Source organism: Pelophylax lessonae, assembly GCF_965119305.1.
Source record: "Pelophylax lessonae genome assembly, chromosome: 1".
In the NCBI taxonomy this organism is placed as follows: Eukaryota; Metazoa; Chordata; class Amphibia; order Anura; family Ranidae; genus Pelophylax; species Pelophylax lessonae.
Window position 1 is genome coordinate 728,140,015 of NC_138768.1, and position 26,841 is coordinate 728,166,855.

A 26,841-nucleotide genomic window follows, 5' to 3' on the forward strand; every position below is an offset into this window, starting at 1 on the left:
GTTGGTCACTATGCCAGTTGAGGGTACTTGAATTGAGTTGTTTAGAGACATCTAGATCTTTTTGTGGCCTTCTGATTTTCATCAAGCAATACTTCATGGCAGCTTGAGTCTCAAGTTGTTTGTATTGAAGTTGACTTTATCTAGTTACTTTGTACAGATAATGGCCCTTCAGCCTATGGCCTTTAAGAGGGAGATTTCACGCTATGAGCCGTTCTTACCCCTAAAGTGAGTGCTGATATCTTTTAGGCCTCCTACGCTTGCATAAACAGTTTGACGGGTGTTAGAAACTTTTTTGAAGCATCAAGATGCAGTATAAATGCATGCATTGGATTAAAGAATGGTGGGAATATCCATTGCAAACTCTAGCGGCTTGTCTGTAAATCAGAGTAGACACTATGAATCAGGAACCAGAATAAAAATTCTCTGTGGGTGTCCCTATTGGCCACCTCCCATCAACATTCTTTGATTAAAAAAGAACAAAGGAGTCTGGCGGAAAACTATTGGCTGAACAGCAGCTACATTCAATCAGATGCATCTGCTGGTCACATATTCTGAGAGGTGTTGGCTCAGCTGTCAGAGGACATTAGCCACAGCAGAAGATTCCTCCATCTGTGCTGTATAGTGTGGATGGAGGAATCTGTTAGATTCATTTTGTTTAGCACGCAGGTTGAATGAAAATGTGTATACACAGTATTAATCTGTTGACCCTATTGTAGCAGTACTTTGACCTGTGAAAAATATACAGATAAGGATTTTATACATTGATGTGGATTTCCTGATCTGCATGCTTGTTTCAGGTTGCTGTTGCAAAGTATTGAAGCTGGTGTGAGAGCAGAACAGCTGGGCAATGTACATCTTAAGGGATCAGTAATTGGTTTGTTTTTATTGTAGAAAAGCTAGTGAGTTAGTCACATTCAGCTGGATCTCTTCTGTAAAATTACTTTCGCTGCCTGTAAAAGCAGCTTTTTTTTTATTTATTTATTTTTTTTTTATCGGCATTACAAAATGTCTTTACCAATACAGAACAAGTCCATTTGAATATTACAAACTATTATGCTCCTCCATGACCTGGATAAATAAGGGCTTATTCAAACAATGTGGGGTGACTGGTGTGTTTTCCACCATGGTACGGTATCGGTCTCCGCAGGGGCATGTGGAAAACATTTGTTTTCTATGTACCTCATTCGTACCACAACACTGCATTTTTTTGCAGTTTACTGGATGCCACAGCAAGTCACCGAAGCCCGGGATACCACATTACTGTGAGGAGACCTGAATAGATTGTACACCTCAAATAAAGTTTTTAAAAAAGCAACTGTATGGCCCAGGGTAAAAAAAACACAAGATAGCACTTGTCACCCAATTTAGCACATGGCTAGTGTGAATGTACCCTTACAGACCCATCTTAAAAAAAAAAAAATGTCTAGTTCTCTTGGTACAGCTAGTGCAAAAGTTTTCCCGGCATACAGAAAATGTTGTAATAAATATTCCTTGAAGAAAGCATTCCTTGTCGCTTTATAACCTGATGTGTTTACTTTTATCTTTAAATGTGTGTGCAAAAGACACTAAATCTTTAATAAATCTTTAATTACTTGAGGGAACAAAGTGTTGTGTTTACTTCCCTTGCTTTCCTCCTTAATGACATGTGCTTACTTGTATAGCTTTGAAATTGGCAATACATTTTAAGAATCTTATGCATAAAAATGTTGTTAAATATGGTTTTGTTTTTTGCACGCCTGTTGGTATTTGGCAGCATTCATGAGCGTTTAACTCTTCACGTCATAAATCTAGATCTCTGTATTCTTGCCACTTATAGTATTGATTTGGACAGTTTATTTAAACCCACTTTAACTTTTGTGTCTTGCAGCCCTTTTCTGCAAAGTTAACAACTCCCAGCAAGAACTTGCATAATCAACTTCTGTCTTCCCTGAAAAACACGACCTCACAGCCAGTTCCCACCTCCAAAGCCAGACTTCACTCCAGTGAACAGCGGCGGGGAAGTGTGGGGAGGAGCACAGTGACTGTCAGAGTGACATCGCCCTCCAGAGGAAACCAGCAACCATGTGCCGGTAAGACGATGTTGGGTAAATGAGTTACATGGAATTCTCTAAAGGCTTTGTTGTCTCTTATGAAAGATTTGTATACAAAGGGCGCTGGAAAAATGTGAAAGACTCTTAAGTAATATATCGAATAAAGTACACTAAAAGTCCATCAAACTGTCCATAAGAGTCCATAAATCCATATGAAGATGGCAATAGAGGCAGCACCCCTTACAGCAAAGCCAAGTATCTGTGGAAATTCGACAGACAAAAGGGGGTGCCAGACTAAGCGCAGTATAAAGATAATAATTTAATTTGTTAATTAAAAAGACATGAGCAACTCGCGTGTATATAGATAGTCCTATTTGGTAATCCATGGCAGGATACGGGATCTCCCTTGGAAGTCCAGCTGTGATACCGCACTTGTCCTAGTCCAGTCTGCTCAAAAGATCAAAAGCATACCCACCTGACTGGGCCAAGACGAGTGCCATATCACAGTGGGACTTCCAGGGGAGAACGGTCTTTTTGATAAAATGTGATCTTAAAGGCCTCTTTCACACGCCCACTCAGTTTTTTTTCTTCCGCTCCGGCGCATTTTTTTTTTTTTTGCACGGACACGGGTGACATTTGTGTCATCCGCTCCGTATGCCCGCATATCATCCCATCCGTTTGCGGATGATATACGGACATAATGTATGTCTATGGGCTTTGCGGATGTCAGCGGATGACACCGCTGACATATACGATTATGCATCCGTTCCGTTTTTTAAACAGAACAAAAATGGGGTTCTGTTCCGTTCCAAAAAACGGAACAACAGAACTGAAAGGACGAAAATCGGATGTCAGCGGATGGTCATCCGCTGACATCCGCAATGCCATTGACATGCATTATGTCCGTATATCATCCGCAAAAAAATAGGATATACGGACATGCGGAACGCCCGTGTGAAAGAGCCCAAAGCTGTTGTAAACCACTGGGTGAGTGTGTTGTGGTTTTTTTCCCCCCTTACCTGCAAGGTAAAGGCATGATGTGCTAGTATGCATCGCATTATGGGAAGCTTATCTGAAAAGGAAACATTCCAGCAATGCAATGTCACCACTGGAGGCCGCTGCATCTTCACCCGTCTTACTTCCGGGTCCGCGGACTCAGGCTGTTTGACTGGCCACAGCTGTGATGACTTCACCCCTGCGCATGCGCAGGGGAGCCGCTGTTTACGGCACAGGGCTCTGAAGGAACGGCCCGGGTGACTGTTACTTCAGAGCACATGCACTGATGACGTTATTGGTTGCATATGTAGTAAATATCTCCTAAACTGTGCATGTTTAAGGAAGATATTTACAGTACCTATGGGTAAGACTTATTCTAGGCTTGCCTAATAGGTTCCAATCAGAGATGGAAGTTCCACTTTAATATTGCACTTAGTCTGGCATCCCCTTGTGTCTCCCTTTTTTATATTGTCTCTTTTATAAATACTGGAGGAAAAAATATGGAGGTATAGCCCATAGCAGTCAGCATTCGTTTAGTTTTCTGTTGCGCAGATTGTTCTAACACGAATGGCTGGATTATCACCAGTCTTGTACAGATAATGCAACGCAACTAGAGAAATTAGTGGGTTCGTAATGACTTTTTTCCTGCCCTCTGACATTAGCAAGATGGGCATGTGGGGCTGTCCATATAAACATTTATTGACCCCAAGCTATCTTCCCCAGTGCATTTATATTCATCACCAACATTGTGTAATTTCTCTTTTCTTGCTCAGAACATTTTGTATAGAATTAGCGTATACAGGTTTAAATAGATATCTGCAAATATCAGTCCTTTAAAAAGTGGATATGAGCAGAAACTGTTATTTTCATGACAGGTGTTCTTTAAAGGCTTAAGATTTTTTTACCTAATACATTATCTGCATTAAGGCAAAAAGCCTTTCTGTGTTCCGCTCCCCCCCAGCCCCCCTCTAAATACTTACCTGAGCCCGATCTCTATCCAGTGTAGGGACCTAGAACAGTCCCTCTCCCTCCTCACTGGACATGGACGAAGCAGCTGCAATCATTCGTTCTTGCTACTGTCAATCCAATCCAGTAAAGTGAGAGTGAAAGGCTGGGCCGAGGCCGTACTCTGTGCGTCAAGACTCAGCTTGGGATCGAGCCTGCACATATGCCACCATAGAAAGCGGCTTGCCATGGTGGCACGAAGAGAAGAGGAGCAGCCGAGAGCAGTGGCAGACCTGAAAAGTGGAGGATCATGGTCCCTCTGTGCAATACCATTGCACAGAGCAGGTAAGTATGACGTGTTTGTTTTTATCATTTTTTTTTTTAAACTTTACAAAAACTTTAAATATGCACTCTAGCAAAACTCGCATAGGATAGAGAAGGTTTGATTGCGGCTTTTGAAAATTTTCCTTCTAGTAGTGTCACTCAACTATATTTTTGGAGCATTTTGCAGAGTTTCTATTATACCTATATGAAAGGTCATACCAATGGACTTTCTGTAGGTATGAAATGATTCTTTCGGACTTGTTTGGCAATGGCAGATTTGGGTTTAGAGGTCTGATGATGAACAGACTACGCATCCCCCAGTGGGTTGAAGATTGGACATCTCAGAGGAGCAGAGGCAGGCAGGTAGAAGGGGATGGATCTAGGACTTAAATCCTGGCTTTTCACTTTTATAAACAACAAAGCTTTAAATTAAGATGCTTTTGGCTGGCATTCCTTCAACAGAAGATGACCTTTAAAGAGTATCGATGGCATAGTTTCCTTTTCTGAGGATTATCTTTGCTGTTTCGGTTTTGATTCCAGGTTATTTATGGAGCAATGCTTTGTTTATATTCTAAGATCATCCTACATGAAGAAGCATTCTGATGTCTTTGAATAGTTGTAGTAGGTTGCTCTAGTATCTATTGACAATAACTGCAGTCTAGTGATGAATCAGTGACTGGCCATAATCAGGGATTACATAACTGGTGTTTATGGCGTGTTAGCACATAATTTAGTATGTCACAAATAATGTCTTGTGAGCAAAATACATATACTACAAAGGGCTTGGTACATTGTGTAACCTGTTTTTTTGTTTGTTTTTTTTTTTTTTTTTTTACATTTTTAATTAGTGTATCATCAATTTAGCATTGATGAATAATGTTACAACTTGGCTCATTTTATTTTGTTTTCTTTGGAAATCATCCAGAGTTGTAAAAATAAGGTATTTCACTTTTTCATTGTTCATACAGTACCAGAATCCTAAATTCTGTCATCCCAAATGAACTAGCTAAAGCCGGCCGTGCACTTTAACAGGGTGGATAAAGGGATCCAAACGATCAACTTTTGAGCACGGACACACACTGAAATACATTCAGTTTCTGCTGAACAATCTGCATTGTGATCAGTGTATGGCCAGGGCCAGCATGCAAAGTCATATCAAAGAAGACCTCCTTGCATACTTCTAAATGCCCGGTCTCCTGCAGGGAAGAGCAAGGATCAGTTTTATCTAGAGGGATTCTGGTGAAGCTTTCCTATGATCTAGCACGTAACTGCAAGTTATAGAAAAGATGTCTGATTGAAAATAGACTCTGAAAAATGTAATAGCTTGTCTATGCTCCATATATCTGGATGAGCTTAAACTTACCGGTAACTTTTTGTTTTGTTTTTAGAGCGGAAAGCTTTTATTGCCTTCTGTATCCTTATTGGTAGGGATGTTTTAAGTTTTAACCCATTACCCATCTATCCCAGGTTTGTTAGCTGGTGTCATTGGCATTAAAAAGGAAGGCAATGTCTTCCTAAAGAAGTAATGTAAGCAATGAAAACCTGTCAGAGGTTCTATCACTCTTATTTCCCCACCCAACAATGGTTTTGGCAGGAGTTGGCTTGATTTTGGGAGGAAATTTGAAGTGGGTCAAAGACCCTGATACTGCCGCATTTGTTAAGGTCGAAGATTACATGGTTCTAATAATTGTTTTGTTTTCTGAAACTCATTAATCTAAACCAGTGAGCTCTGTTAATTTGGCAGAAAATGATCAGTATTGTGGGCACAGACCAGTGATGGGAATAAACAGTTAGACTAAACCCATTAATTTAAAGGTTTTTAAAAGTTTTGGCTTGTCCCTTCAATTAAACTGTCAAACCATCAAATGGCTGGTGTCATAACTGATCACAGGAGCACCATCATGGTAGTTGGGAATCCAACAAAGGCCAAGATGACTGCTTCCTTGGCTGAAAAGTATGGGAGGGTTCAGTTCCTATAAGTTCTTTAAAGTGGAATTTTAGTCCGAAAATTGGGTCCTGCTACATCATTCAGGCTGGCCTCTTTTGCAGGTATAGCTGTTCTGGAAATTATAACTCCAGTCCTCATATTAATCAGTGGTTCCAAATTAACTACTGCAGTAGGGAACAGGCATAAAAATACATTCAGCATCTTTTCACAGAACTGTTATGTTTGGTGCAACTGAATTTTTTTTTTATGCACATTACTACAGAGGTATCACATTAATATTACAATTGTACTTTTATGGTAACCATGGGCATTACATAGGCAGGCTAATTTCTATTCAGAACTTGCAAACACATAATCAAAACATTTATAATGCCGTGTGCACAATTTGTGCAGTGTGCAATATATAAGCAAAGCATACAATATAGAATACAGTTTTATACTGAATTAAAAAGTGCGTATACGGTTTAAGAATCCAGTAAGACTGTCTCACCCTTTTTTGCACATGCTCAGTTGCTCTGTCTGTAGGCACTACTGAACTTGCAGAGGCCAATCTGCTGACAGCCTTAAAGCAGAATTTAACCCTCTTATCCTTTACAGCTAAGCTACTACTTTTTGATCTGCAACTGCCATGGTGCTGTACATGTGAATAAGTTATGACATCAGCCATTTGATGGTTAACAGTTTGGTTGAGGACATAAGCAAATGTTAGTAATCACAACATTCCAGGAATGTAACTGTTTTTTGAAACTGTTAAATCGATGGGTTTAGTTCCGCTTTATGATTTACTGCTGTTCAGGGGTTCTGGGCTTCAGACAAATGGCAGCTTCCAGCAACAGGAGACAATTTGCATAACACACTCATTTTGGTAGCATAATTATTAATGTGGCATGTATATTCCTTGCTAAATGACCTTATTTTATCAAGTTATGGGTAACGTTCCACTTTAAAGTGGACGTAAATTTCAGACATGAAATATGAACAAAGCATTATCCCTCTATAGTGTGTACTTGCCTCAATTAAGAGCACTAAATGGCATATTTGCTGCTTAGGTCCTCTATCAGCATGATTCACTTCTATATTGTGTAAGTGTCACCGGCGCTGCAAAAAATAATAAAAATAAAATTGTGGTTTGCTGCAGCTAAAAATAACTCCCAAGTATTGGACTATAAAATGAAAACAAAGAAAATGTGATTAACTGCGCTTACCTATAAAAGTGCAAACATACATGCTTATACAATTAAACAATATATCTCCAATGTAAACTCAAATCACACAAGTGACTGACAAAAACAGCAATTATTGCAAATATCCAAGTGTCCAATAATTCCAACTCGTTTCAAAAATTTCTTTCTCATACAGTGCTTCACCCCATGTTGTGCATATCCACCACCAGCTAAATTGCACACTCCTCAGCAGTTAATATCATTTAAAGCCTTTAAAAATCGCCTCTATGGATCTGTATGGTCTCTCCTGTGGCTCAGATTTCTGGAACAGTCCCTCTCATGCATTCATAGAATAAAGAATAGCCATCATTGCGCAACTCCCTTTAATCAGTTTATTGTTGTGGTTTTAAAACCTAAAATACACTCACATGTGTTGGTGCCCGTGGCTTGGCACAGAGTCTCACCAGCGGTCTCTATGGCCGTGCCCCCAGGAGGCTTGGAACGTACGCCGTCTCCAACGCATGGAGCGAGTACACGGCCATAGAGACCGCTGGTAAGACTCAGCGCCGGTCCACAGGCACCAAGACCTGTGAGTGTATTTTATATTTTAAAACCACAACAATAAACTTGAGGGAGTTTCGCAATGATGGCTATTCTATCAATGCATGAGAGGGACTGCTACAGAAATAAGGGCCACAGGAGAGATCATACAGATCCATAGAGATGTTTTTTAAAGGCTTTAAATGATACTAACTGCTGGTCATTGTGCAATTTAGCTGGTGGTGGATATGCACAACATGGGGTGAAGCACTGCATGAGAGTGAGATTTTTTTTGGCACGAGTGGAAACTAATGGACACTTGGGTGAAAATACTGCAGAAAAGTACAACTTATGTAGAAGGTTTTGTTTGGCCTCAGAAGATACAAGGAGATGAGTCCCTTGACTGGGTATATGTAAGGGTTTACAACCACTTTAAGTGGTGCTACAAGATAGGTGGTGAATGGCAGAGAGGGGGAAAAAAGAGGTTGAGAGAGTTGGGGTTTTTAAGGACCATAGAAGCAAACCTATAAAAAAAAAAAAAATTGATTTTTAAAGGCATTATAGCCATCAAATCAGCCAGAAAATTGATATTTTTTTTAAAGGTGAGGTACAAAATGAAAGCCCCCCCCCCCCATATTTCTTTCAGCATAGGTTCATATATTTTTATAGATAGTTACTTTGTCACCATATTTGTGTATATATGATGGCGACATATATAGTTTATTTATAGGCCCACATTTTTTTGTCTGTAGAAATAAAGCCTGTTGCCTCCCTTTTTTATTTATTTTTTGCATCTCATTCATGGTTTTGGCTTTGTAAGCAAATCCTTTTAATGTTCCCTTAAGTGCTGTATATCATTTTACAGGACAACGCCATAGATAGAACGACATAGATGTACTTCATTCCTTGTCTTTTTGTTGTCATTTGCATGCAGTGCTAGATACTGCCACCCTGTGTCCAGTCTTGGTATAGATTAACCAATAGGAAAGAAAATGTACCGTTCCGTAACTACAAACTGGTATTTTATTTCCTGATCAAAGCTTGTAAGGGTTAAGCTGGCCATAGGTGGGTTGAATTCTGAATGAAAATGATTAGGAAGTCTTAGGAAAATTTTGTACAAAATTTTCTGATATCAATCGAAATAATAATTTTTAACTTTTAAGGTGATTTTGGAATGAAAGGACTTTGCTAAATCAAAATTAGAAATTGGTTCCTTCAAGAAAAAAATTTCCATCCTATTCCTTCAAATTTTATCGTCACGGAGTTCGAAAACAAACCTTTATTTGGCCCCATTAATTAGAAAAATTAACAAACAAATCTTAGAACATTCTTTTCCCAAGACTCTGAATTCGAAATGCTCTTATTTATGGCCATCTTTAGAGTGAAGCGTGCCATGGTCATACATTGAACAATCTTCGTAATGCTGGCCATATATGTACAGAATTTCGGCGGTTTGCAGACTGAACGATTATTTGTCGGTCGAAAGCGGATTGTCCCCTAACGGATAGAATAAACTCGTTTTTATAATCTTTTCCATGTTTGTAGTGATCGTTCGATAACCATAAAAACACATAAGACAGAATATTCTTTTAGTTTCGATTAGAACATACATATATACACTTTAGTTAAAACTGTAAACGTTTTAGCTTCAGATCCATGGACCTTAGCCAGGCCCATGGTCAAAATCGTCAATAAATTTGGGTTTGCTAACGGCCCATATGTCGAACAATCTTTCCGAAAACTACCAGTTTTGGCAGAAATTCTGTGCGTGAATGGCCAGCATAAGGCTGTCATTGCTAAGTGTTGATCACCTGCAGAGCTCAGCCAAGTTGAGTTTCAAAGCTTGCTACATAACTTGTAACAAAAACCACAGAGTACTGTCCGTTCTAACCTCCACATTTTTAGAATAAGCTTTCTGGTTGTACCCCCTTCTTCCAAGGTGCAACCAGTACTAACACAGAACATTTTAGAGGAATATTAAGTAGGACAGTCAAAACCTAAAATCTTAAGTTATGCTCTAAAACAACCTGGTGAAAGAAATAAATGTGGAGGCTTCCATTGCTAACTTCCCATTCTATGCATGCTAGATGCCTGGCTGCCTTCTGATTTCAATGCTTTGAGCGTCTAAAATAGACTAAAGGTGTTTTACGCTTTCAAATGTTTTTGTTATCTTTAGATAGGTATTACCTAGCCTAGTTATTTTAGTTTAAGGACAGGCAATTTCTTGTTTGTTGTCACACATTGTCCAATCCATGCCTTGCTGTTTCATCACAAATGGAATGCCAATGTTGATCGCTCTGTTAATGTGTCACTAAACCCGCATCATAAAAATCAATAAATTATGTATTACATGCTGTTCATACTCACCATGAGATTTGTTTTCTGCATTTTGCAAAACACCTGGTTGATCCTGCTGCTTTTGATATTCAGCTAGGGATTTTGCAACTGTGAAGGCAACTCTGCACATGCTCAGTTTTCAGTGAGTTTCTATGCTGAGCATTTCCTTCCTATTACATCTGAGCAGTCCATATGGCTAGATTTACACACATTGGATGTATAAACTGTCTTCCTTCTTTATGCCCACTAACCAGCTAAACACAAGGGTGGCAGGATATTACATGTTGATTATTAGAGGCTTCACCTCCCTCTCATTCTAAGGGGGTGTGACACAGCCTGCGACTGGCAGAAATCCACCTACACTATGGTATTTCCAAAAGATAATAATGATTTAATTTTTTTAAATTAAAAAAATTAGTGCCATCATCCACATACAGAAATAGACGGAACAATGTAAATTAAACTGAATGTGTTTAGTATCGCTTTAAATACTTGCGCACCGCCCACCGTGTATTTATGTCGGTGCTTTGACATTAGATGCCAGGGTTGTGGCAGCAGCTACCTGCCATAACCCTGGTATTTTTTTACACAGCTGGCTTTCTGGAATTGAGGCAAGTTCACCACAAGATTACTTTTATGGGCAGCGGGAGAAGTGCCCCACCCCCTGACGCTTCCTGGTCGTTTTCCCCCACTTACCGGATTTGTCGGTAGCAGCGAAAATTATCCAGTTCTGTGCATCGATGGGCAGGAAGTCAACTTAGGGCAAGATGGCCCCCACTGGATGCTATGCCCCTGGAGGACCGGAGCGTCATCTAATTTCACTTCCGCTCAACAGCCTTAAAGGGCCAATGTAAGTAAAATTACTTTTCTCTATCGTTCATTGACAGGCCCAGCTCCATATTCTTCTTAACCATTAGTTATGCTGCCCCCTACAGGAGTAGGACACTAGGCAGGAAAAATCTTTACCACACCTGTGGGCAGTCCCTGGGGGTATACACCCACTCACTCTAATAGGCATTGTTTTTTTCTGCCTAGTCAGGAGTAAGGACCTAGTTCTCTGCTGGGATTTCGGTTTTAGCATGTTTATGTAAAAAGGGAACCTTTTTGTCAATTTTTTTTTTTTTTTGCTTCTGTTCCTGAGAGAACCACAATCAACAGCCAGGCTGTGCCTCGGACTGGATATTCTAGATCCTTATGGTCTCCCAGTCTGGCCAGCGAGCGTGTGAAGGTCGCAGCTCCACGCTAGGCCTCGCCACGACGTAGCTCTACTGGATGGAGGCTGGCCCACGAGTGGAACACCTTGCCGGGAGGCACACGACCTGGTTTGGCTTGATTTGCAGCGTATCCCTTGGCCGTCAGCACCCCCACCCCGGGTGGAGAGGTGGTCTGTCCGGAGTGGCGCACACCCGAATATGGTTGGTGTGGTGAGTAGTGTCCCCCCATGTTTCTTGCAGTCTCGGCGTGGACATGGGCCCCTCCCTGGGACGGTCGGACCATCCCCCCCATGGATCATCCAAGGATCCCCCCCACAGGCCATCCTCCCCAGTCGGGTATGGTATGCAGGGGCTGTAGAAGGTGATAGGGGCCCTGGGGGGGGCGCTCTGATGCCGCTGTTTGCGCTATCCCCTGGAGGGGGGGGGGGGGTTAATCCTGGTGGGGGTCCCTGCCAGGGCCCCCCTATGCCTGATTGATCGCTGGACCCCCCCCCCCAGGGGATCCTGTAGACGCATGGCATGCCAAGGACACCGCCATTTTCATGTAGATCAGCTGTACAATGCTCGGCAGCCATTTTATAGTTGTTTCATATTGAAATGCATTGGGCGGGCATTTTCTCGGAGCCTGAGAATGCTGTACAGCAGTGAGTGGCAAGGCTTTCCTTTTGGTGCTGACCCAGGTACTTTCTCTTCCTGTGGGGATCGTTATTCTGAACTTAAGACCAGCTCTGCTCTCCCTAATATCAGGAAGTGGTAAGTCTATCGGGGTCGCTCCCTCACTCTACTATATTGCAGCTTAGTGTGCTGGGACTTGTAGTACCACTGGTGCAGCAGTGTGGGGCCGTTTTCTGCAGTATTCCTAAATTGACACTGCGCTGTCCTCGGGTTAACATGGAGTCCCAGGAGCAAGTATCACCTACTGATCCCCTCTTTGATGTTGCGGGGACCTCCGGGTCGCAACATTTGTCTGCCTTAATGGCGGTTTTTGAAACCCTGGTGTCAAAAGTTGTTATGGTCCTAAATAAAGAGGACTAGTAAAAAGTGCCCACTGCCCTCACTTGCCTCATCTGTATCCTCAGAATCTGAGGTTGATATGGCCACCACAAATGTGAGTTACCCTGAAGGGTCTGTGTCATCGCACTCTGATTAGGATGGCGAGGATGATCTATCCTCATCTGCAGCCGTGTGGGGAAAAAGCGATGGTGGAGGCACATAGTGTCAGTGTGGGAAACTCTAAAAATGGCAGATGATTCTACAGCGTCAGGGACGCAGGTGTCTTTTGGCACACACAAAACCCTGAATCGGTCAGGGTTTTCCCTTGTCTGGAACTTTTTGATAAAATTGTCACTGAGCAGTGGGGGCGCCATAAACACATGCTAGTGATGCCGAAGTGTTTCACGAGACGCTATCCCTTTGCTTAAGCTGTGATCAAAAAATGGATTGTTCCACCGAAGTTGGACCACCCAGTCTCCAGACTGAAAAAATCCACTGTGATTCCGGTGGAGGAGTCTTTGGTCATTAAAGACCCTGTTGATAGGAGGATAGTGGGCTCAATACATAGACCGGTCTTCACGATCGCTCTGGTGTCCCAGACCATTACGGAATGGGCAAAGCTCTTAAAGAGTGATTTGGAAGCGAGACAGCTTTCTGCTGACTTTGACGAACTGGCGGATAAAATGGTCCAAAGTTTACAATTTATATGTGATGCGCCCCCCTTGCGGCTAGAGTATCCGTGGTAGGGGTAACAATGAGACTCATTGTGTGGCTAAAAAGCTTGTCTGCGGACCAGGCTTACAGAGAGGCTCTGTCAGACCTGCCCTTTACAGGGGATTGCTTAATTGGTTCTTCTTTGGATGAACTTATCATGGGTCTTACTGGTGGGAAGAATACTCTTCTTAATCTGCTCAGGGCAAGGCACCTCTTCACGACGGAGTCCCCGCTTTTTCAGCATACAAGCGGCCCTTTCGTGCCTCATCTGGAGGTTCCTAGAAGACGTGGTCGGGTAAGCTGAGAGCAGGCCCCTCAAGTTCTGCAGTTAAGCCCTCTTCTGCATGAAGGGTTGCCCTCACCCATAACTGGGGTGTGGGGGACGTCTTTGTTTCTTCCTGGAACCATGGACCTTCTTGATTCAAGACGAATGGGTCCACGAACTGATTCAGGTCTGACCGTCGGACAGATTCTTCCTATCTACACCTATCTCCAGACCGGTTAAGTGATCTATGAGAGGCGGTACAAGATTTTCTGTTGCAGGGGTGATTGGGCAGGTTCCCTCTCTGGAACCCTTTCAAGGGTTTTACGCAAACCTGTTCACTGTGCCCAGGAATGAAGGCAAGCGCGTCATATCTTGGACCTCAAGGTTCTGAATCACTTTGTGCGGGTACAGAAGTTGAGAATGGAGGACACCTTTTTGGCCTCGATCGTTATCAAGGATGCCTACCTTCACATCCCTATTTACGCTGGACACCAGCGTTTTTCTTCGCTTCACTGTGGGCGAGGAGCATTCTCAATTTGTGGCGTTTGCCTTTGGTATCACCTCTGCTCCCAGGGTCCTCACCAAAGTGTTGGCTCCGGTGTTGACGTTACTGCCACAGCAGGGGATTGCGGTACTGGGGTACCTGAACAATCTCCTCTTAAGGCAGACTCCCATTCAGCTCTGCTGGCCGACTTAACCATCACTGTATGGACTCTGCAAGAGTTTGGTTGGAACCTCAATTTCCAGAAATCTGCTCTAGTCCCATCCTTCAAGTTCGATTATCTGGGACTGACTGTCTGAACTCAAACTTTAGCGAGGGTGTTTCTTCCTCTGGACAAACTGCAAAAATTGCAGAGGGCGATTCGCCTGCTGTTCTCCAGCAAACTGTCCTTTCTACGGACATGCGTGCGGGGGCTGGGCCTGATGGTGTCTACCTTCGAGGCAATTCCGTTCACAGTTCCACATGAGACCTCTGCAAAGAGAAATTCTTGTCGAGTGGATCCTTTTCTCCTGGTTGAGCTCCATTTTACCTGGTTGGCTAGGTTTAGCCTTTTGGGAATTTTTGTTTTGCTGTGTTTTTTTTCCCACCCCTCATGTTTAACACTGCTTTGGGACGTCCCAATGGTTAAGAAGATTCTGGAGCTGTGTCCTTCAATGAACGAAACAGAAAATTTGATTTTTTTTTTTTTTTGAAAATGCTTTTCTTTGATGTTCATTAATGGGCATAGCACCTGTTGAGTTGGGTTATTTTTCTTTTGAGAATGCTTGCAACAAAACTGAATGTGTATAGCAGAGTGTGAGAGTATATCCCCTGGGACTGCCCCAATAGGCGTGGAAAAGCTTTTTCCTGCCTAGTGTCCTACTCCTGTTCGGGGTAGCATAACCCAGTGGTAAAGAAGATTCTGGAGCGGTGTCCATCAATGAACATCAGAGAAAAAGATTTTACGGTAAGACTAAAATCCAATTGTGTGTTTTTTTTTTTTTAAATCTATATACAAATGTTTTGTATTTTATTTCCATTTTAAACAGAATGGGTTGTTTTACAAGGAGATGGTTTACAATCACTTGAAGGGGAATCTCCACAAAGGGACACAGATGGTGAAACATCTAGCAGAGGTTATAACCCTCCATCTAAAATGAAAAAAGTTTTGCCTATAAATCTACTTATAATTGTTTTTGTGCCACATACTTGTGTCCTCCAGATGTATTCAAGGACCTTGTGCATATGGGAGTACTTGTGTGTTCCCCCCTTCTCCACCGCCCCCCCCCCCCCCCCCCCGCAAAGGGCTGTCTTTGTCCTCACGGATTGCACAGGTGTTCCATGCAGTCTCATTTGTCTCTTGGGGCCCAGTGGCTGCGCGGAAAACAGGCGCTGGTCCGAATGGATGCTTCAGACAAAGGCAGGCTTTCACACAGGTGTACTGAGAAGTAAGCCCTGTGAGAATGAGGCCATTAACTGCAAACTATATACAGTGCCTTGCCAAAGTATTCCGCCCCCTTGAACTTTGCGACCTTTTGCTACATTTCAGGCTTCAAACATAAAGATATAAAACTGTAATTTTTTGTGAAGAATCAGCAAGTGGGACACAATCATGAAGTGGAACGAAATTTATTGGATATTTCAAACTTTGTTAACAAATAAAAAACTGAAAAATTGGGCGTGCAAAGTTATTCAGCCCCTTTACTTTCAGTGCAGCAAACTCTCTCCAGAAGTTCAGTGAGGATCTCTGAATGATCCAATGTTGACCTAAATGACTAATGATGATAAATAGAATCCACCTGTGTGTAATCAAGTCTCCGTATAAATGCACCTGCACTGTGATAGTCTCAGAGGTCCATTTAAAGCTCAGAGAGCATCATGAAGAACGAGGAACACACCAGGCAGGTCCGAGATACTGTTGTGGAGAAGTTTAAAGCCGGATTTGGATACAAAAAGATTTCCCAAACAAAAAATGTGTGAACCTACCTTTTATTTATCTTGTACTGATTTTTAAAACGCAATCTAAACAGGCAGATCCATGATCATATCTCATTTAAAAGATATTTTATATAAAATGTTATGTAGCATTTTGTAGCACAGCTTCTACTACTTATGGAAATATTTTTTTGTATATTGGGTACACTGGAATAAGCTGATCTTTTTATAATTCGGTATATTGAGGACACTAAACTCTCTCTCTCCCGGGGTCTCTCGCGTGCTCTCTCTCTCTCCCGGGGTCTCTCGCGTGCTCTCTCTCTCCCGGGGTCTCTCGCGTGCTCTCTCTCTCCCGGGGTCTCTCGCGTGCTCTCTCTCTCCCGGGGTCTCTCGCGTGCTCTCTCTCTCCCGGGGTCTCTCGCGTGCTCTCTCTCTCCCGGGGTCTCTCGCGTGCTCTCTCTCTCCCGGGGTCTCTCGCGTGCTCTCTCTCTCCCGGGGTCTCTCGCGTGCTCTCTCTCTCCCGGGGTCTCTTGCGTGCTCTCTCTCTCCCGGGGTCTCTCGCGTGCTCTCTCTCTCTCTCCCGGGGTCTCTCGCGTGCTCTCTCTCTCTCTCCCGGGGTCTCTCGCGTGCTCTCTCTCTCTCCCGGGGTCTCTCGCGTGCTCTCTCTCTCTCTCTCTCCCGGGGTCTCTCGCGTGCGCTCTCTCTCTCTCTCCCGGGGTCTCTCGCGTGCTATCTCTCTCTCTCTCTCCCGGGGTCTCTCGCGTGCTCTCTCTCTCTCCCGGGGTCTCTCGCGTGCTCTCTCTCTCTCCCCCGGGGTCTCTCGCGTGCTCTCTCTCTCTCTCCCGGGGTCTCTCGCGTGCTCTCTCTCTCTCTCCCGGGGTCTCTCGCGTGCTCTCTCTCTCTCTCTCCCGGGGTCTCTCGCGTGCTCTCGCTCTCTCTCTCCCGGGGTCTCTCGCGTGCTCTCTCTCTCCCGGGGTCTCTTGCGTGCTCTCTCTCTCCCGGGGTCTCTCGCGTGCTCTCTCTCTCTCTCCCGGGGTCTCTCGCGTGCTCTCTCTCTCTCTCCCGGGGTCTCTCGCGTGCTCTCTCTCTCTCCCGGGGTCTCTCGCGTGCTCATCTCTCTCTCTCCCGGGGTCTCTCGCGTGCTCTCTCTCTCCCGGGGTCTCTCGCGTGCTCTCTCTCTCCCGGGGTCTCTCGCGTGCTCTCTCTCTCCCGGGGTCCCTCGCGTGCTCTCTCTCTCTCTCTCTCCCGGGGTCCCTCGCGTGCTCTCTCTCTCTCCCGGGGTCTCTCGCGTGCTCTCTCTCGCTCTCCCGGGGTCTCTCGCTCTCCCGGGGTCTCTCGCGTGCTCTCTCTCGCTCTCCCGGGGTCTCTCGCGTGCTCTCTCTCGCGGTCTCTCGCGTGCTCTCTCGCTCTCTCTCGCGGTCTCTCGCGTGCTCTCTCGCTCTCTCTCGCGGTCTCTCGCGTGCTCTCTCGCTCTCTCTCGCGGTCTCTCGCGTGCTCTCTCGCTCTCTCTCCCGGGTCTCTCGCGTGCTCTCTCTCTCTCTCCCGGGGTCTCTCGCGTGCTCTCTCTCTCTCTCCCGGGGTCTCTCGCTTGCTCTCTCTCTCTCTCCCGGGGTCTCTCGCGTGCTCTCTCTCTCTCCCGGGGTCTCTCGCGTGCTCTCTCTCTCTCTCTCCCGGGGTCTCTCGCGTGCTCTCGCTCTCTCTCTCTCCCGGGGTCTCTCGCGTGCTCTCTCTCTCCCGGGGTCTCTCGCGTGCTCTCTCTCTCTCCCGGGGTCTCTCGCGTGCTCTCTCTCTCTCTCCCGGGGTCTCTCGCGTGCTCTCTCTCTCTCCCGGGGTCTCTCGCGTGCTCATCTCTCTCTCTCCCGGGGTCTCTCGCGTGCTCTCTCTCTCCCGGGGTCTCTCGCGTGCTCTCTCTCTCCCGGGGTCCCTCGCGTGCTCTCTCTCTCTCTCTCTCCCGGGGTCCCTCGCGTGCTCTCTCTCTCTCCCGGGGTCTCTCGCGTGCTCTCTCTCGCTCTCCCGGGGTCTCTCGCTCTCCCGGGGTCTCTCGCGTGCTCTCTCTCGCTCTCCCGGGGTCTCTCGCGTGCTCTCTCTCGCGGTCTCTCGCGTGCTCTCTCGCTCTCTCTCGCGGTCTCTCGCGTGCTCTCTCGCTCTCTCTCGCGGTCTCTCGCGTGCTCTCTCGCTCTCTCTCCCGGGTCTCTCGCGTGCTCTCGCTCGGGTCCCTCTGGGGGGTCTCTCTTTCTCTCGGGTGTCTTTCTCCTTTTCGAAGTTCAGAAGTCTTTTGTTATGTTCATCACTGAGCACAGCCACTTTAGTCTCATATGTACACTAGGTGGCAGCCTTCTACTACAATATTACAAATAACGAGCCTTCTTTGAATGTAAACAACATAGCAATACTCGCCCACCTGTGATTTGCGCAAAGCTCTGGATAGAAACGTGTGGTAGTAAAGACCACAGATGGAATGGGAGAAGTGAACCCTGGCAGTTAAAAGTGAAGCCTGGCAGTTGATCTTGGCACGGCCTTTTTTTAATTTTTTTTTACTGTATATATTTCATTTTCCCTACTAGTTGACTTTTTAGGACATGCTTTAACAAACTCTGGCCTGGAACAGTACTAATCCAGAAAGGATTTACAGAGAAGGCAGCAAAAGCACATTTTACAATTGACAAAAGTTAAAGAAAGTTGTAGGGGGAAAAAAAAAAACTGCAAGAGGTCATAAAAAGAGCCGTAAATAGAGTTAAGAGCGGGCTGTGCAATACGAGGGTAGAGCCTAGGACTGGTCAGTAACCCCTTGTAGAACAAACCTTAAAAGAGAAGTATGGAATTTTTAAATTTTTTTTTATCCTACTTAAATTGGTGGATGCCACATCAGTCCGGTGCTGCTTCTGTCCCCCGTCGGCTCTAAGGATGAGAACTGAGCAATCAAAGGGCTCATTTACACTTGCTTTGACTTCAGCACACATTAACTACTTTAAGACCGGAGGATTTGGCTGCTCAATGACCAGGCCCTATTTTGCGATTCGGCACTGCGTTAATTTAACGGACAATTGCGCGGACGTGCGACGCTGTACCCAAACAAAATTCATGTCCTTTTTTTCTCCACAAATAGAGCTTTCTTTTGGTGGCATTTGATCACCTGTGCCATTTTTATTTTTTGCGCTATAAACAAAAAAATAGCAACAATTTTGAAAAAAAAAAAAAAACAATTTTTCACATTTCTCATGAAATTCTCAAAAAAAAAAATATAAAAATCAAAATGTTTTAACATTTTAGGCCAGTTTGTTTTCTGCTACATATTTTTGTTAAAAAAAATCGCAATAAGCATATTTTGATTGGTTTGCGCAAAAGTTATTGCGTTTACTAAGGGAAAGATTTCTGTCATTTATTTTTTTTACTAGTAATGGCGATCTGCTTTTTTTTTTTTTTTTTTTGCTGGACTGCGACATTGCGGCGGACAGATCGGGCCCCTAACTGACATTTTTGACACTTTTGGGGGTACCAGTGACATTACTACAGTAACCAGTGCTGCAAATATGCACTGTTACTGTAAAAAGGACACTGGCAGGGAAGAGGTTAACTTTACTGGTGATCAAGGGGTTAAATGTGTCCCTAGGGGCGTGATTGTAACTGTCAGGGCGTGGCTTGTGAAGTAATCACAAGAGACATGCGATCCTATATAGCAGGATCACATAGCCTCTGTGATCAATTCAGGGTGAATGACAGACGGATGTGTTTACATCAGCCGTCTGTCCTTCTCTCTCAGCTGCGGGAGATCGCGAGTGGCCGGCGGCCATTGGAGCCACCTGTCACACGCACTGGCTCCCCAGCTAATGAGCGGGAGCGCGCCGCCGGATCGAAGCAAAATTTTCCAACCAAGCCTGTTCGAGAGCACTTGTTTTTAAGACTGACTGCTTTTGAATTGGAACAGCCAAAGATGGATTGAAATTCCACTGGCCCCTGCTGAACTGGACAAATTCAATCCATCAATGGCCAACTTTAGTAGTATTATTTTATCTTTTTAGGACAAATTGGGGCCTTAATTTGTTGATGAATGATGGATATGTCCCTATTCCTTTCATTGTCAAAAGAAAACTGGCTCAAGACAGTTAAAAAATTAAATAAAAAAAATGAACTAATAAGCTAATTTTTTTTTTTTTTTTTCTACTATTGCCATGACTTTACCACCAAATAACCCAAATTATATTTTATCCTTCTTCTGCCCTGCATGGCAATACTATTCCTGTGCTGTATAGGTTTTCTCCTGACCAGGTAGGCCTTTAACCACTTGCCGACTGCCTAACGCCGATCTACGTCGGCAGTCAGCCCCTCACAGGCAAAGTGACATAGGGCTACGTCACTAGCTTGTGAGGGTCTAGGGAGCGAGCGCGCGCTCCCGGAGGCGTGCTCCCGCATGGTCACGGACCCCCCCCGCGCGTGTGACCGGCGGACCCGATGTCCGCCGGTCACTCGGCGATCGGCGGGGCAGAGGGAGAAAGTCAGGCGGCTTGTGTAAACAAGCCACCTGTCATTCTCCTCGGTGTAAAAACACTGATCACACGGATCTACTATGTAGATCCGTTGATCAGTGTCCTTACAGCTCAAGCCACAGCCAATCACAGTAGAAAGCACGCCCCTAGGGACACACCCAGCCCCTCCCTCCCAAATAAAGTTAACCCCTTCACTACCCGTGTATTTTTACAGTAACAGTGCATATGTATAGCACTGATTACTGTAGAAATGTCACTGGTAACCCCAAAAATGTCAGTCAAGGGTCCGATCTGTCCGCCCCAATGTCGCAGTACTGCAAAAAAAATCGCAGATCGCCGCCATTACGCGTTAAAAAAAAAACAAAAATCTTTCCCTTTGTTAGTAAACGCGATAACTTTTGCGCAAACCAATCAAAATACGCTTTTTGCGATTTTTTTTTTTTTTTTTTTTTTTTTTTTTTTTTAACCAAACATAGGTAGCATAAAACAAATTGGCCGAAAATGTTAAAAAATTTAGATTTTTACATTTTTTTGGGGGGAATTTCATATAAAAAAATGGGAAAAATATTGCTATTTTTGCAAAATTGACGCTCTTTTTTTGTTTATAGCGCGTGATCAAAACATCGCACAGGTGATCAAATACCACCAAAAGAAAGCTCTGTTTGTGGGAAAAAAAGGACGCCAAATTTGTTTAGGTACAGCGTCGCACGACCGTGCAATTGTCTGTTAAAGTCACGCAGTGCCGAATCGCAAAATACCCCCTGGTCGGAATGGGGGTAAAATCTTCCGGGGCTTAAGTGGTTAAGATCCCAAACATTGTTTTCTGCACCTTATTCAGTTGACCTTAGTCTATTTACCTGGAGAAGAGTGCAAACGCAACCTAATATTTTTGGATCAATCAATCACTTTTTCTTTGAAACTGCGCCACTTTGCATTACAGCCATTGTCACTGGTGTTAGGGTATCGCTGCTGAAAAGACAGGAGGGCATGAATAGGGCTAGAGCTGCCAGCAAGGATCAGAACAAACCATATTCTATCAGAATCACTTCATATCCACAAACGCGCCAGGACTGCAAACTTTTCTCTGCTATATGCTTTGCTGATGGAAACGCCTGGCTTTAGCTCTGAAAATAAATTTAAGGGACTTCAGGTCAGCAAAGGATGCCATAAACTGGCCCTGTTTGCTGATGTCTTTTTGGTGTTTTTTAACTAGTCACTCACCAATCTCCCTAATATCCTGTGGCAATGTGAACATTTAATTGATCTTAACAGTTTAAATGTAAACACCGCTAAATACGAAATATTACACTAGCTGTACACTAGCTGTGTCCACCCATCTCTTCCTACAGAAATCCAAAACCTTTAAGTGAAGGACCATATTTAATCTAGGGACCTGATCACCACAGATATATCTGCCCCATACAACCTCAACTGTAGCAAATGTATTAAAAAAGTCACAATGTCTTAGTCAATGCTGTGATAGGAAGATAGCCGCTGGCATAAAGGAATTGATAAACAAAAACCCAATGAATGTATTCAGAGCCAAATCAATTATAGTGTACCAAATTTCAATATTCAAGTGTAACGCAGAGGAAAAATATTACCCCAATCCAATGTTTAATAAAAACCTCAGACAAGGAATATTAGCAAAGCATATAGTGTGTACTTGTTTCAATTAGGAGCACTAAGTGTAATTTCTGTCTGCATGAGTCACTTCTGATAAGTTTTCCTGACACTGAGGAAAATGGTGACAGGGGAGGGACCTCCAGCAGTTTGACAGCCCTACTCTCCCTCCAATCCACTGTCAGAGTTCTCCTTACTGAGCTCTACAGAGTGGAGAAGACTGCAGATAAACCGGCACAACAACTTCCGGTTTCCGGCGCCGAATGAGGTAGGAGCGCTCTCCCTCGGCTCCCGCGGTCGGACCCGTAATCGGCGTAAAAAATCGGCCTATTTGATCTATAAGAGTCCGCATCCGGCTCCCCCACCTCCGGGCAACCCCCAGGACCAGCTATATTGCCGCAATGGACAAATTTTTGGAAAAAAAGCGGCCCGCGCGTTCCGCCGGGCCAGCCGCAAATCGAGGCCCCGGTCTCGGCCCTCCCCGCGGCGGAGGCCTCACAAATGGACATAGCGGCTCCACCATCCCCAGAACTGCCATCCCTGGGAGACCCACAGTCGGACCGCATTGCCCAGACTGTGGTGGCCCTTCTCTCCCCCACTATTTCTGCTGCAGTTCAGTCGGCTGTAGCAGCTGGTATGCAGGACATCAAAAAGCAGCTTGCTGCTCAATCGCACAGGCTGAATGAGGTGGAAACTCGGGTGGCCAGCATAGAGGAGGAGATATACAGCTCCCACAATTTCGAAATAACCCAGGACAAAACCAACCAGTTTCTGCTGCAAAAGGTGGAGGACTTGGAGAATAGAGCGCGTAGGAGTAACCTCCGCTTTATTGGAATACCGGAATCCGTGCCGCCATCATCCATCCCGGACCTTTGCTCCAAACGGATCCCGGAGGCGCTGGGTCTGCATGGCATCTGCGTGGTTGAAAGGGCCCACCGCATGGGGATTCACTCCTCTGACAGAACCACGCCGCGTCCGATCATAGCTAAATACTTAAATTACGCCGACAAATCCGCTATCCTCCAAAAATTCAGGCAATCCAAATCTCTTCAGATCGATGGTGTTAAAGTCCTGATTTTTGCTGATTATTCGGTGGAAGTGGCCAAGAAGAGGAAGGCTTTCCAGACTGTATGCTCAAAGCTGCACCAAGCTCAAATCAAATTCACATTGGCATACCCGGCGACACTTCGGCTACGCGCACCCTCTGGCGAACAATTGTCTTTCCAGGACCCCTCGGAGGCGGAAGCTTTCGCTCGCTCTCTCCAGGCGGGTGGGTCGGACACCTGTTCATCTAAAACCCCTCCAACCCAGCGCACCCTGGTCCCATGGAGCCCTCGCAAGGAATCCCCCAAGAGGCAGAAGTACTCGGACGTTGTTGGCGGCAGCCGTTTCCTCCCGAACCGCTGAGGAGTCCTGGACCCCTGCGTGTGTCTCTCTCCTCTTCTGAGGGCGTTGATTGGGATCACGTAAAGTATCACCCCCTTGCATAGTTATTCTCTCCTGTCATATGTCCCCCCAGGTCCATCCTGGGGGCCGTGTGGTGATCCCACCCTCCTCCTTATCGCTCTTAATGTTTATATGCATACATATGATGTATTGATGTTTTTCAGACGGTTATTGTTATCATGGGTTGAAATGTTTTGTCATGTCATCTTTGGCTTCACGTCTGGGTTTCCTAGATGCTGCACTGTGCCTGCTTTTGGCATTAAGTTACTCGCATACGGGCCATGTTTTTGGGGAGCCCAAACTACCACTCCCCCTCCCCCCCCCACATTTGGGGGGCCGGGGATGAGGCGGTGCCAGACCTGCTCGGGTCCGCACCTAGGGCTTCGCCGGTGGATACGGTCGCAGCATTCGGAAAAAAGTGAGGTCCATGCTTTATGCTTTTTTGTTTATCCATTTGTTTATCCTTCTCCCACTACCCCTAACCCTTTCCTTTATACCTCTCCTCTCACCTTTACCTATGGCCCCGAGGAAGGGGACGGTTCCTATCAAGTGTCACATGTCACCCTATTGCCACTACTTCCCTACAGCTCTCATCTTCCTTTATGCTACCCTGCCGGACGCACTTGCCTACACGGGTACCCCAATGTCAGCTACACACCCCCTCCCCCCTGACCCTCCATGAGGATTCTGTCATGGAATGTCAGGGGTCTGAGGTCCCCGATCAAACGGATGAAGGTTTTGAGACATCTTAAAAGGCTCGAGACTGACATTGCCTTGTTGCAGGAGTCCCACCTCTCCTCCGATGACTTCCTCCGGATGCGGAAGTTGTGGGTTGGCACGGTGGTGGGTTCGGCCGCCCTAGGTCGCAAAGCAGGTGTTTTAATACTTATTCATAAACGGCTCTCCTGTGACGTCCTATCCGTTACCGCTGACTCTAAAGGACGCTATGTCTCCGCTCATTTAAAAATAAATGACAGGGAAATACTGCTAACGAACGTGTACGCTCCCAACGTCCCAGACCAGTCCTTCTATAGAGACCTTTCCGCACATCTTCTCAAGTATCCCCAAGTTCCACATCTCATAGGGGGGGACTTTAATGCCCTCATGGACCCACTCTTAGACAAGTCTTTGACAAAACATAGACGCAAGGGTTCGGCCCCTCTGACCCCGGGGCCCCTGGCGCAATTAATAGATTCCCTTCACCTTACGGACGTATGGCGCCTCCACAACCCTACCGACAGGGACTTTACATTCTACTCCCACCCGCACAAGGTATTTACCAGAATAGACTACTTTTTCTCCTCGACCGATGTTCTTCACAGAATTGAGGATCCAGACATCCATGATATTGTTATATCTGACCATGCTCCCATATCCCTGACGCTAGATCCACCTGATAAGCAGGCTGACACCAGGCTATGGCGATTTCCGAGCGGTCTCCACACTGACAAAGGATTCCAGGCGTACTTGGCTAAGGCATGGGAGGAATTTGCAGAGCTCAACGCTTCGCACGTCTCGCAGCCCAACCTGTTCTGGGAGACGGGCAAAGCTTACCTTCGTGGTAAAATTATATCCTATGCCTCGGCCTATAGGAAAAACGCCTCTGAAAGTTACCGACGGGCCAGCGAGAGGCTTCAGGTAGCTCAACGGCTGCTGCTGACCGCAGACTCCCCCGAATATCGGCAGGAATGGACCTTAGCCAAGCAGGCCTTTGACTCGTGGGCAGACAACCTGGAAAACATTAAACACGCTCGTTTCTCGGCCCTGATGCATAAATATGGGAACAAAGCAGGAAAGCTCTTGGCGAGACTTTGCGGGACTCCCTACAAACCCACACATATTGCTTCCCTCCGTAGCTCATCAGGCATTACTGTATCCACCCCCCCGGAGGTGAAGAAAACAATGAGAGACTTTTATGCCTCTCTGTATTCCCCAGACCCTTTTGACGACCGACAAGCCAGTTTCTTCCTAGACAATGTCACCCTTCCTAAAATTTCTCCGTCACAACTAGAGACACTAAACGCTCCAGTGACCCTTCAAGAGATCCATGACACGATAAAAAGCCTTGCCCCCAACAAAGCCCCAGGCCCTGACGGCCTCACCGGGGAATTCTATAAAAACGCCATAGACATAATCGGCCCCACACTTCTAGAGGTGTACTCAGCCTTGTGGAATGGGGGTTGCTACCCTCCCACTGGCAACCAAGCCATAATAAAATTATTAGCGAAAAAAGGGAAGGATCCTCTGGAACCAGGATCCTACCGACCCATTTCCTTGCTAAACTTGGATGTTAAAATCCTGTCAAAAATACTGGCATCCCGACTGGCACTCATCATGCCGTCCTTGATACACCCAGCCCAGTCGGGGTTTACCAAGGGGAGGTCAGCTGCCTCTAATATCCGTAAGGTTCTCTTGGCTTTGGACCAGGCCGCGGCTTCCTCGGGGGGGGGAAATGGCTATCATCACCCTGGACGCGGAGAAGGCCTTTGACAACGTGAGTTTTGACTGGTTATCCAGGGTTCTAACTTCTTTTGGCTTCTCGGGGCCGTTCACTCACGTTGTCGGGGCCATGTATGCTTCTCCTGCGGCCAGGTTGTGGGTAGCGGGGTCCCTTACCGACGAGTTCCGCTTATTCAAGGGCACGAGACAGGGATGTCCCCTGTCTCCTCTCCTCTTTAATCTGGCCCTGGAACCATTGTCCAGGTTTCTTTTGGACAAGGCGCCTCTCCATGGTATCCTGATTGGTAGTCAGGAATTACGAATATCCCTTTTCGCCGATGATGTGTTAATATTTACCAGAAATCCCTCCTCGGACATGCACACCATCATATCTATCTTTGATAACTTTAAACTATGTTCGGGCCTGCGGATAAATTACGCTAAAAGCGAAATCCTCCCCCTGGGCAACGCACCCAAACCCGCATGGGTCTCCTCTTCTCCCTTCACCGTGGCGCAATCCCACATAACGTACTTGGGTATCAAAATAGGCAAAATCCCCTCTTCTGTCTATACTCTGAACTATCCCCCTCTTTTCCATAAGATCTCTCGTGAACTAGATAGTTGGATGGATCTGCCTCTCTCGCTCCTGGGAAGATGTCATCTGGTGAAAATGGTCAGTTTTGCACGACTTTTATACCCTCTACAAACGCTTCCTCTGTTATTAAAACACAAAGATATCAAGTCGCTGACCTCCAGTATTTCTAGATTTGTGTGGCGAGGCAAAAGGCCCCGCATCTCCTACAGCAAACTCTGTCTTCCCAGGGGCGAGGGGGGAGCTAGTCTTCCTAATATTAGATTATATAATCTGTCATGCCTACTCAGAATCTCCCTGGACTGGCTCTCGAGGGCTTCTCTCTACTCCAATTTTGTACTTGAATCGCAAATGTCTGCTCCCTTCTCGCTG

At 45.5% G+C, this 26,841-nt stretch overlaps 1 protein-coding gene across 1 annotated transcript in view; it reads left to right on the forward strand.

Annotated features, from left to right (window-relative positions):
* MTUS1 (microtubule associated scaffold protein 1) overlaps positions 1-26,841 on the forward strand; it is a 338,112-nt gene that overhangs the window by 77,447 nt on the left and 233,824 nt on the right. Inside the window, exon 2 of the mRNA XM_082249360.1 lies at positions 1,868-2,084. Coding sequence (XP_082105486.1) covers positions 1,868-2,084 — 217 coding nt within the window. The remainder of the gene's footprint in view (positions 1-1,867; positions 2,085-26,841) is intronic.